Source organism: Lycorma delicatula, chromosome 3, assembly GCF_047948215.1.
Source record: "Lycorma delicatula isolate Av1 chromosome 3, ASM4794821v1, whole genome shotgun sequence".
In the NCBI taxonomy this organism is placed as follows: Eukaryota; Metazoa; Arthropoda; class Insecta; order Hemiptera; family Fulgoridae; genus Lycorma; species Lycorma delicatula.
In genome coordinates, this window is record NC_134457.1 from 21487182 (window position 1) to 21500607 (window position 13426).

The 13426-nt window shown below is 32.5% G+C and overlaps 1 protein-coding gene across 1 annotated transcript in view; it reads left to right on the plus strand.

Moving 5' to 3' along the window:
* Nucleotides 1-13426, plus strand: part of LOC142321437 (uncharacterized) — a 33942-nt gene continuing 20516 nt past the window's right edge. Inside the window, exon 1 of the mRNA XM_075359511.1 lies at nucleotides 1-132. Within this exon, the coding sequence (XP_075215626.1) occupies nucleotides 82-132 (51 nt within the window). The 5' untranslated portion in view covers nucleotides 1-81. The remainder of the gene's footprint in view (nucleotides 133-13426) is intronic.

Consider the following 13426-nt stretch of genomic DNA (forward strand, 5'->3'; position numbering starts at 1 on the left):
CGAACACGTACACAATAACTCAGTCCATCATCAGTCGCTTATAGTTGGACAATAACAGAGTTTTAAATTTACGTATAATTAATGTGTGTTGCTTTATTAATGCAAACTTATCGTCTTTATTTTAACATTTTGGTATGTATTTTTTACATATTTTATTTGTTTTATCTAACACATATTTATTAAAACATAGGATGTTAATTTAAAAAATTCAATACGTATATATTTAATTTTTAAACGGTCACTTATGTTTCGCTTTTTAATTATATAGTTAATATTAGTGTATTAACCTTTATGTATTATATCATAAAAAAATAGTATTGAATAACTTGTTTCAAACTTGGTTGCAGTGTGCATGGTGCGCGCGCGTTTTATATCTCTCTTTCTCTGTCTGTTTGTCTCTCTCTGTGTATGTATATATATATATATATATATATATATATATTTATTTATTTATTTATTTGGTTATCTTATAACAGAACATGGATATTGCCGTTTTCGTTATCTTCAACTGCTCATCCACGTTATCTACGAACGTTCCGGCAAATTTTTTCTCTTGTTTTGTCTTCATAATATAACATATTATAATACGGGAAAAATTGAGGTCGGGGAAATAATTGCTCACAATTACCAAATTATATATTATAACTAAAGTAATTTCACAACTTACATAGAAAAAATTCGCCTGTAGGGTCGGCATACTGGTGTATCCATGTGGATTAACGCACCAGGAGTCGACCGGGCGATCGATTTAGACATCCCACCAGACCGACCGACTTTTTACACTTTAAATATTATTCATTTATCTAATTCTACCGCTCACCTGTGACGTCAGAACATAGCAGTAAATTAGATAAATTTTTGCGGTGAGGATGGGATTTTAAAAAAGTTTTTTTGTAAATATTGTTACAATTTTTTAATCGTTAAAAAATTTGCCTAAGTAAAATATGACGTTAGGCGAAATCTCGAGATTGAAGGTGACCTTGCTATACAGTCTCATCTTCTTGACCTTTTAAGTTGAAAATTTAACGGCACGTGCAACATATGAAGAAGTAATCAGACCAAGTTTGGTCTAAATCGGTTCAGTAGTTCTGGAGATATAAGGTGATTTATATGCCGACACCGAACGCATGTTTATACGAACATTAACATCCGGTAAATTTCCATTCGGTTTTTTGGGTTCCTTAGGCGTCAAAATGTCAAGATCCGGTGAAAACCGCATATGCCGAAATAGGACCGATTTAAATACATTCCCTTCTAGAGCTGTAAAGCTATTTAGACGGGAAAGTTAAAGCTAATTTAGTAACTCTCCTTTGCGTTTGTACTGTTAAATATCGTGTGACGTATAATAAATTTACTATTCTAATTAAAAAGTTGCGCTTATAGATTTATTTATAGGAAAATTTCTTTATTTATGAAAAAGATGCAAAATTTAAATTTAACTATATCTGTTCCTGTATATTTTACGTTCAGATTTAATAATAACTTTGGTAATTATATAAGTTATGAACTCCCCTCTGTTTTTGATGAAATTTGGATTATACTTTTCGTAAAACAAAGTTATTCGTTACTATTAAAATTACTCGTCGGAACGCTTTCCATCGAGTTAGTCTCTTCCAACTTACGCAGCACCCTTACCGAAATTTTGAAATATTACAAGTGTAATATACTTTATTTTGGAACTAAATAAATCGGTTTCGATGAAATTAAATTCACTTAAGGTTAAATTAATTTAGGTTTAGCTTAAGATGTAGGTTTTGATAAACGTACGATATGCATTATTTGCGGAGTAAAATGCTTGGTTTAAATGAAATTTAATCGAGTTTAGTTAGGTTTATATCAAGGTTAATGTTAGGTTTACGAGTAAGTCGATTGAATTTCCCGTAGTTTAACGGATTAATTCACACTTCTGGTTAAATCGACTAAGTAAATATAATCGTATTCTTAACTAAATTTATACGAAACAAAATTTTAGTCGGCAATTAATGTAGTTACCGTGAAAGATCGATATCTGACAAATATGAATTTTCTCCGGTGAATAACGTCACGTACCAAATACTTCGGTGAAAGATTGAAATATTTGCTTATTCGGACCTTCCCTGAATTCGTGACAACATAGATAATCCCTGGGGAGGGGGGTCGAAACATCAACTAGAAATTAAAAATAAAATCAGTCCATACCAGTGTCTAGAGTAAACAGATTACGAGAAATCCTCGTAAAACAAGTAAGTTTAAATTTTCTCCAGACATAACCTACATTTGATAATCTCGTCTAATTAACGTTAAATTTACAAATTAAGAATGTTATTCTCCAACATCGGAGGCGATTAATCAATTCACCGCATTTATAAATAAATCAAATAAAATTTTCAACATTTTATATACCGGAAGGGCCTATCAGGATATACAGATTATTTTACACGAATGGATGAATAACGGATGTAAATGTTGGTCAGATGGTTTGCTCTTCGTTCACTTTTTTTATAAAAATGTTTTTATTCAACATTCACCATCAGAGTGCACCCTGATAGCGGTGAATCTGTTTAATCGGCTCCAATGTTAGAGAATAACATTTATAATTTGTATATTCAATTTCAAATTCAAATCTATTCCGATAATACTTTTACAAATATATTCACGATGTTCCATTATCTGGAATAAACTAAAGCAACAAAAAGCTGCATTTTTTTTATTCTTCGGGACAACCTTTAGGTATTTCTTCAGAGGATGAGATGAATGACAAATTTTGTAGCGTTAAACGGCATATAGTTTCGGGGAAATTTAGACCTTTTTAACCGGATCCGAACTTTGGTATGAAAATCGTAAATATCTCGACAACGGCTCTTCCTAGCGCTCTCGAACCCCCCAGGTATAATTTTTTTTTTTGTTTAACCTCCGGGTCCGCAGTCAAGTAATTCATACCGCAAGGATGAGATGAATGTTTTGTAGCGTGTGTGAAAAATGCCTGACCGGGATTCGAACCCAGTAACTCCAGGTGAAAGGGCGAGACGTTACCACTCGCGCCATGGAGGCCGCTCAGGTATAAGTCTATCCGCTCCCGTTGGTATCCGACGATCGATAATATTTTCAATTCCCCCCGGGGTGCCGTTCGGAAATCGGTGAAGGGTTGCGATGGGGTGCCACCGTAATATTTCGGCAACCGCTCGTCCGATTTTCACGATTCAAATGGTGTATGTATCATCAGCAGGTTGAACTGTTTAACGTATCGGGGACACTGTTGTTCGACCGGATCTTAGTTATCCGGAAATTAAATCGTTTAGCCCTACGTTTTGATCGCACTCACCCCCCGTAAAACGTACCGATACGATCGTTTGCTAAATACCCTCAAACCTGTGCGCTAGCGCACAGGTTTGAAGTAAATAATACGGGATTTTTTTCTTTACCTTCTGTTCACTAAAGATCACGTTTCCAAAATTTAGATGGGGCTTGTCGTATGCTAAACATGTGCTTTTATCAGTCACATTCAATACGGTGTTACTTTCAATATAATTTATTATAAATGTATTTTTTAAATGTTATTAATAATTTTTTTTCACAAAAAATGCTTTAATCTGCTTTTAATTTTTATTTTCAATTAAAATTGCATTATCTTAAATTAATTTCAGTAGTTTTCTTAGGAAGACTGATTATTAGACGTAATTAAATAAGTGAAAATCTCATTTTAAGTGAAAAGTTTTTCTGTGTGATATTTTATGTACTTATAATTTCCGTAAGATTGATAATAAGTTTTAAAAATAACAAAAATAATTTAATATTAGACAACATATATAATAGTCTATTGTCTATTGTTAAAAAAAAATTGATTGTGAATGAAATTTTAGATGGAATAATTTTTCATTATAATTCTGTTGTTTAAAAATAGTGGTTTGTTGAATATGTCTAGCAAGGTCGTTGCCGTAGTGTGGGAATGCAGAGAAGCTATGAGTGTGTAAATAAAAAACATGAAACGTATGACAATACTATTCGTAATAGGAAGCTTGTATATGATATGATGGACAGACATTGTTGCCATTTAAACTGATTTACTATTGTAACATTTAAACTGTTATGTTGCCACTTCTTCCGTTGTGGTCCCGTAGCCGCCGAGCTTGGCATCAGACAAATCGCCGCGTTGCGTTTTTTTCGTATTCAATACGTTTACATAGAATATGAATAAAAATAATAATTTTTAATATTTTGGTAAAATTTTTATTATCTATTTTTTTTTAAATTTAATAACGAATCAATATATTATAATTTTACTATTAAAAAAAAAAAAAAAAAATTCTGCATTTACACCCTCGGTCTGCTGTTCATAAAAATATAGATCATAGGAAAGTAATTTGGAAGTCGTAAAAATATTATGGGCATTTTACTAAAAATGAATTAAACTTGCAAAATTAATGATTGCCTCCACCAGTAGTATTTTATGGATAACATTTTTTTTGGAATCTTTGTAATTTTTTTTATTATTTTCATTTCTTAAAAATTAAATAATAATAATAATAAATTGTACTTAAGTTGTATTATTTTTTTATCGTTATATTTATCCGAGATATGATAAGGCGTAAATGTTCCTCAGGATTGAACAATGAGCAGCGCCCGTGCGAAGTTAGATACGATAACTAATTGTACTACATTGCATCTTGAGTGAAAAATAATATTACTGTCTCTTTTGACAAATGAAAAATGACAAGTGACAAATGAAAAGAGGTATTGCGGCAAATAGATGAAGAAAGAAGCATTTGGAAAAATATAGTTAAAAGAAGAGACAGACTTATAGGCCACATACTAAGGCATCCTGGAATAGTCGCTTTAATATCGGAAGGACAGGTAGAAGGGAAAAATTGTATAGGCAGGCCACGTTTGGAATATGTAAAACAAATTGATAGGGATGTAGGATGTAGAAGGTATACTGAAATGAAACGACTAGCACTAGATAGGGAATCTTGGAGAGCTGCATCAAACCAGTCCAATGACTGAAGACAAAAAAAAAACAATAAATAATAATAATAATTCAATAATAACAAAAATATATATATGAAAAAAATCAGAAGTTATTAATGAAGTAAGATTTTATGTAATTTTCATTTAAAAAAATATGTATATGTAATATAATAGGCGTACAAAGAAGTCATGTGGTGTCCAGATCAGATATTTCCTGTATGACACAAGTACATCTGGGAGGCTTCATGGAGAAAATCTGAAGTTTTTAATCGAAAGAGTACCATAACTTAGAGGAATACAAAAAACTATTTTTAAGTTTAAAAAAAATAATTAAATCTCTGAACGGGTGGGGGGTGGGTTTCGAAGTAAATAATACGGGATTTTTTTCTTTACCTTCTGTTCACTAAAGATCACGTTTCCAAAATTTTGATTTCTTTTGCTTTCCAAAATGTCACGTTTCTTCGGTCCATCCGTTCAGGTTTATACCTTCTTTTTTCTTTTTCACTGGAAACGTAGATTTCAAATCAATTTTCTAAATTTATCTCTGTCTTTACACAGATCATTATAATGTTTATTATTTTTAGATCTGTTTCTTTTTCTTTAAATAGGGTGGTGTTTGAGGTGCTGTTTATGTAGAGACTATATAGGGTTTAGTCAAGCATCGATTCCGGTGGCGGCTCGTACTTAAAATTACTGGCGGTGCTGCTCCAGAAAAACCTTTTCTGGACCTTTTCAAGGCCGTGGTCAAATTTTTATGGAAATTAAAAGAACCGACAAAAATGAATCGAATTCGGTTTAACCGAATAAATAATAAAATGGCAATACGAATAATATTTTTTAGTATTTTTAGATAATAACCTAATAAAATGTCAGTTTAAAAACACTATAATCCAACGGTGCTTAATTAAAATTTTTATTACACAGAAACAAATTCGTAGTTATTTTTTTACTAATTAACTTCTCTGATCGCTACTGAAAAACAACTAAACCGCTTTCGTATTCCTTCCACCGACTAAACTAGAAAAGGGAACGAACGAGGAACGTTCCACACACGCGCGGAGTAAAAACAAAACTACCTTCTTCAAGCACGCAAGGGTCAGAACTGCGGGAGTGACAGTGCTTTCTCTCCCTCAAAGCATCGTTCAGCGTTCTTTACACGCACGCGTAGACGCGTAGAATAGCCAAACAGCACGCCGCTGGAACTGTGAAGCTCACAGTTGCATATAAAGATTTTTGTATGTTTTCATAAACCGCGGCACGGCTACTGAAATTAAGCGTAATGATTATATATTGTACACGTATAAAAGGAATCGTTATATTAAATGTTATCGATAATACCAAGTGGAAATAGGGGGTGCTGCAGTTCACAAGTGGCTGTACGAGAGTCGCGTGTCGCTACTGAATATTATCGTCGCGTAATTTCTTTTATATGCATCGGGATTTACAGGAGATGCTTGCGAATCGGCCACCTGAACACTCACACGCGCAGTTTGTTTACTTGAATTCTATAAGCTAACCGAATAAGATATACTTGTCTGTTGTTTATGATTATTTTTTTATAGTCTTCAGCGAAACCCAACAGCATCGATAACGGTATGCGTAAATTGAAATTACCATTTTCATCTAAATCGACTTTATTTTTTCCAAAAATATATCCCGCTATTTCGGCAGATGTCAACGTAGAATTTGTCACTGAAAGAGCATTTTTCATAACAGTTGTCACGCCTACATTTCTCACCGAAGCTACTTCTTGCGCGTTAATAAGATATCGTATATCCTGGCATTAGAAGGCACCAAAATTAAACTAATTCTGAAGTAGTCGATTTTTTTCCGTCCGTTCAGGCGAGTTTGCCGGAAACAATCAAATAACTTTCACCCGGAACGGTATACGCGTCCGGTTGATTTATTGGGATTTTAATATCCTTTTCGATTTTATTCGCTAAGGATGATTGTGAATTGATTATATGTTAGGGACTCATCTGAACGGCGCTATCTTATTAACTGTTAAATAATTCATCTCTATAGAAAAAGTTTAATTTTTTATTTCAATAACGTAATGGTACTTTTAAGTTTCCCTTCGACGATTTCAAAACCTAAAGATTTTAATTTGTTAACCCTTTCTTCGGTCAATTTGTAACGGTTTCTAACATCAATTTCATCATCACTTTCAAATACTAGCGGCATATCTATCTAAAATAACAAAAATAAAAATAAAATTACAATATTCTATTCAGAAACTCCGATGGGTCCTTGATTCTTTCAAAACCAACATGATGTTTACTCGTTCGCCGCGCAAATTTAATAAATTATCATTTTCATCGGTCAACGATATAACTAAATCGTAAATTGCTCTCACATCTACCGGTAGAAATTCAGTATAAGGAGGATATTGTTCAATCTTATCGCCCGGATCTACACTCAGCGGAAACTCATATAAAATGCGGTCTTGATTTTCATTTCTATAACTGCCCGAAATAATGTTACATTTCTCACGTACTACATTCACGGAAGCGATATTTATTATTTCATCCGAAAGATGCGTCGCATTCGCTTTGAGAATTCTCGGCCCATAGCCCAACAGCCTGCCGATACTGCAATCTGTATCCGAAAAGTCTATCCATACGGTGCTTTTAATTTCACACTGTAACGTATTTGGGTTTGCTTGCAATATGATGGTTTTATTCATTTTATTCTGTATATAGTTACTGATATCTTCAATTTCATAACTACCTGTTGGTATTGTTATGTATGCTTTTTTGTCAACACGTAATTATTATTTTCATCTTTTATGACATCCTTTTCCAAAGCGAAACAAAATTTATTATTTTTGTTGTCCTCGACGTGTGTTGGCGGTCATCTACCATTTGAGACCCGATTCGTATTGGCCTTTTGAAAGGTCGATCGGAGGAAAAAATGATTTTTAATCATCGAACTGTTACCATCACTTGATAATAGACGCGACATATCTTTTTACAAAAAATAAAAAACAAAAAACGTATAATTTATTCGGATAAAAATTCTAAACATAATCGACCGCAAATCACATCATCGTCGGTTTGATATCTATTGTAATTGTACGTTACGTTGGAGTTTCTGAAATAATTCATCAGTTCTGGAGGCGGATGCGCATCGCCTATGCTATCAAAATAATCTACATTTTTATCGATTTTTTGGAAACAAACCCAATGCGTACCGCGGCCCTTTGAGGCGTCTAAATTCACTATCGAGCATTCATTTTTCCAAATCTTTTTCGGTAAAGCGTCCGACATAAAAAACACCGCGGATCGTTTCGCGATCGTACAAAGCGCGATTTGGTATTGAATTGATTATTTTTTTTTCTTAGCCGTACCGCCGCATTTCTTCAATCTCAATCGATCGCCAAATTTGGATTTAAGTTTCATCGCGTTAGTTACTGCGTAGGCGGCCGCTCTTTCAGTCAAACTGCTATCCGGCGCGAGCACACGTTTCCACGCCCGTTCGGCAAGCGCTTTATCGGCTTGAGATCTTGTTTTATTATCTGAATATTTCGAATAAGCTATATCTCGCAGTTTACAGGCCTCATCTAATTTATTTATGCCTCTATCACCACGCTTCAACCTCTTATCCAAGTTCGTGCCAGGACTGCAATAATTGTAACCTGGAATATGAGCTTCAAACGGTAATAAATCTACAGCCTTATTGATTACTGACCCGATTATATACCGCGTCCGCCTTTTTTCTTGGAAATATTTTTCTTCTTCACCTTCATATCTCTATATATAAAAAAATTATTTTTTCATTCAAATACATTATTCATCATGTCGAACCAAATTTATTTTTACGCCATCATTATTGTTTTTGTTAATAGCTTCCGAAATTAAATTATTAATTTAAATATTTTGATTTATAATAATTATTAACCTCTGATTGTAAAAAAATACGATAAATAATAATTCAATAATAGTAATAAAAAAAATATATAACAGCAGTTATGAATGAAATAAAAATTTATGTACTTTTCATTTTTAAAAAAATGTGTATATGTAATTTAGTAAGCGTACGAGGAAGTCATGTGGTGCTCAGATCAGATTTTTTGTAAGATATTTGGTATTTCGCATAACTCGAAAACGATTGACCGTTGGATGTTGAAATTTTGGTTTGGATTTAGGACTGCTGTACCATCTAGTTGTGCACCTCCCATTTTTATATCAATCGACCGGACCAAAAGTAGCCAAAAAGTCCAATTTTTTTGGATTTTGGGCTTTTCTTAACTGCAGTAATAAGCTTTCATTGAAATATTTTCAACTAATATATATTAGGGTGTGGCTGCCGACAAATTAAATACATTATGCAAATTTTAGAGGATAATCACCAACGGAATACAAAAAATGCAAAAAACTCTGTCGCAGTAAGTGCGTCAAAAGGGCGGATTTCCGGTTTTAGTTAAGAATTAATTGTAAAGGATGTTCCGCTGGTGTAATGATTTTTGAAAATAATATTGCTTTCAGTGTTGTGTCCTAGTAAAAGCTAGTTACTTTTATACGGATTATAATCCTAGACAGTGGATACCGGTGAACATTTGTGATTGGGATTCAATTGACTCTGAGATTCCGGGTTTGAATACCGGTCAGGAATGGCATTTTAACACACGCTACAAATCATTCATCTCATCCTCTGAAGCAATACTTAACTGTGGAGCCGGAGATTAAACAAAAAACAAAAATTCAATTGACCACAAATCTCAGGAATGGTCGGCCTCAGTATTCGATGTCATAGATAATACTGCGAGATACTAAGTATTTTATACTTGTATATTTATGTTTCGGTTCTTCCTCAATTTTACATAATTGTTGAGTTTGACGGCATCAATTGCTTGCCATCAACCTGTTTTGATACTATTACGTATAATTTACGTGGTTTTGGAGCTATGTTCACAAAAAATAAAATTATAAAATTATCTCAAAACGATTAAAATTTCAAAACTGATTTTTTTTTTTGTTGACACACCCCTTTCTTCATACCAGATCAAATTTTGGATTATTGTGAAATTAAAATATTATAGCGATAGTGCTTGGAAAAATTTGATTTTGGCTTCAAACATTTTTTTTTGTCTTCAGTCATTTTACTGGTTTGATGTAGCTCTCCAAGATTCCCTATTTAGTGTTAGTCGTTTCATTTCAGTATACCATCTACATCCTACATTCCGAACAATTTGTTTTACATATTCCAAATGTGGCCTGCCTAGACAATTTTTTCCTTCTACTTGTCCCTCCAATATTAAAGCGACTATTCCATGATGTGGCCTATATTCAGTCTCTTCTTTTAGCTATATTTTTCCAAATGCTTCTTTCTTCATCAATTTGCCGCAACACCTCATCATTTGTCACTTTATCCATCCATTTGATTTTTAACATTCTCCTAAGCACCGCATTTCAAAAGTTTCTAATAATATCTTCTCAGATACTCCGATCGTCCAAGTTTCACTTCCATGTAAAGCTACGCTTCAAACATATACTTTCAAAAATCTGTTCCTGATGTTTAAATTAATTTTTGATGTAAACGTATTATATTTCTGACTGAAGGCTCGTTTCGCCTGTGATGTACTGCATTTTATATCACTCCTTCTTCGTCCGTTTTTAGTAATTCTACTTCCCAAATAACAAAATTCTTCTACCTCCATAATCTTTTCTGTTCCTATTTTCACATACAGTGGTCTATCTTCGTTACATTTTTTTTCGTATTTCTTCGTTATTTTTTCATCTTCGTTACATTTTGTTACTTTCGTTTTGTTCTTGTTTATTTTTATGCGGTAGTTCTTGCGTAGGACTTCATCCATGCCGTTCATTGTTTCTTCTAAATCCTTTTTACTCTCGGCTAGAATTACTATATCATCAGCAAATCGTATCATCTTTATATCTTTTCACCTTGTACTGTTACTCCAAATCTAAATTGCCCTTTCATTAACAGCTAGTTCCATGTAAAGATTAAAAAGTAACTAGGATAGGTAACAGGATGTTACCTATCCTAGTAAGTATGTTGGTTTGTTTTTCTTTAAACAAACAGTTTTTGGTTCAAATATATATTTTGAATATGAATCGTACAAAATTATTTCGCGCTACGTATTGCTCACAGAAATCTAATTCTGGCTTTCTATATAACAAGTTACCTTTCAAATTACTACGCGAAAACCTTGAAAATCTTTGAAAACGTATCCAAAAACTAATTTTGTTTCCTCTAACTCCGGTTTCTGATAACCGATTCATTTGAAATTCATTAGGGATGTATTTTCAACAGGTTTACATCTCCCCCATCGATTTTCTTCAAAATCGGTTAAAATTTGCGTCCGGTAGAGCGGGTGAAAAAATCTTTTAAATGTATATATATATATATATATAAACGTTGCAGAATCGTTTTCAGGAGACACCAAATCGTACAGAAAAGTTTGTTTCCCTCCTTCTCCCAGCGACATGCTCTTAGAAAATCTGACCAGTAGCAATAGCGATTTCTATAAATTCTTGGCAAATCCGCTACTTTCAAGTTCTCCATATTAGGGTTTGTAATAGTAGATGCGGGATGCGTTTTTCCATTATTATACAATCGTTAGTGGTAAAGCAAAAATTAATAAATGTACTAATTAGTATAAAAACACATAACCGAAAACATTAAATTGTAATTAAAAAAAAAAAAAATTAATTCCAAGATACTTTTTTGATATGTGCAGATTAATGCACGTATTAAATTAACAATATATTCAAGGATACGTATACACGCTACAATTTGTTTCCAGGAGAACAGTTTTTTTTATAAAAATACGGTAGCATTTTTATAAAAATCAATTTTTACAACCATTAGTCGCTGCTGTGTTTCCTTCAAAGCAAAGTCTTTTGATCTGTTGCTCTCTCTCTCTCTCTCTGTGTGTGTGTATGTGTTTGTATCTGAGAGGGATAAAAACAAAAAAAGAAAGGCAGCTGCAGTATAGTTGTTAATTTTACTTTTATAAGTACAGAAAAAAACATGTCTTATCACCTATGGTCAAGAGTATAGAATAAAATCTGTGTTGTTTTGATGGTAATATTTAAAACAAAAAATGCCGTTTAGTTAATGTTCAAGGACAAAAATGAGTACGTGCTATTACAAATAAAATACATACCACTATAGCTTACAATAAAAAACATATAGAAAGAGTGGAGAGGGTAAAATGAGAAACGAATAAGTGGGAGATAGACAGACGTGACTCAATAGACAGACACGCGTTTTATCTTTTTAACTGTTTTACAGTAGCAAATGTTCAGCTTTGTAAGGAAGAAATAAATCAATCTCGTTTTATATTATTTTAAAAGTTAGCGTACACGAGTACATGTATTATTAAATAAATTCAAAACTGTACCATTACAATAAAAAAAAGGTTATCAGTAAATCAAATAAATATTTACGCACGGATATTTTTTTTTTTTTTGTCTTCAGTCATTTGACTGGTTTGATGCAGCTCTCCAAGATTCCCTATCTAGTACTAGTCGTTTCATTTCAGTATACCCTCTACATCCTACATCCCTAACAATTTGTTTTACATATTCCAAACGTGGCCTGCCTACCCAATTTTTCCCTTACGCACGGATATATGTCTAGAAAATAATTTATAACCAAATACATTTTATATTTACCAATTTTAATTGATCAAATAATACCGTTTTCAGTCTTAGAGAACATAAAATATTCTCTTTATTAAATTTTCTTTCTTACTTTTCCTAATTGAAAATGTAATTATTGGTGTATAAAACGAAAGTTCAGTTCTGTAAATTACTATTCAAAAAACAAATTTGTTAATTTTCAACTAGATTAGCAATTCTGATAACGAATGTTTTTATTAAATAATATTTTAATGCAGGTAAAAAGTAAATAAAATCATATTGAAATTAGATTCTAATTTTTATTTTAAAGTATATATTTAAAATTCAGATTTGTATTTTAAACAGGGGGTTTAGTCACGAGGGGGTTGTTAGTGCGAGTAAACAATTGTAACACTCACTCAGAAACACCGAAAAGTAATTAAGTTCTTTTTGAATTCTTTTAAACTCGTACCAAATCCCTCAAACGAGTCGCTCGAGTCTGAGCGAGTAAACTCCTCTAATATCACCGACCGATCAGACACACAGAAAAGTAAGAAAGTTGTTTGTAAATCTTATAATGTCGTGCCGATTAAGAGACATCTCAAAGTCTCGTCAAATCGCTTACCTTTATGCGTGTCGTTTGTATAACTGAAGAATTTTCTAGAAAGGAAAAACCACACAGTCTAGGACATTATTTTAAAGTGAGGAACATTTGATTTATTTTATTGTATACAACATAGTTTTTTTTTTAATATATCGGTTTAAAGTTAAATATTTATTTTTTCATTTATTGCTTGATGAAAACTAAATTAAAATTTCAACATGGTTTTTAATAGCTCATTGCTAGAATTTATACGATCCACTTTTTTAAAATGAAATCTCGTTTTTAAATTTAA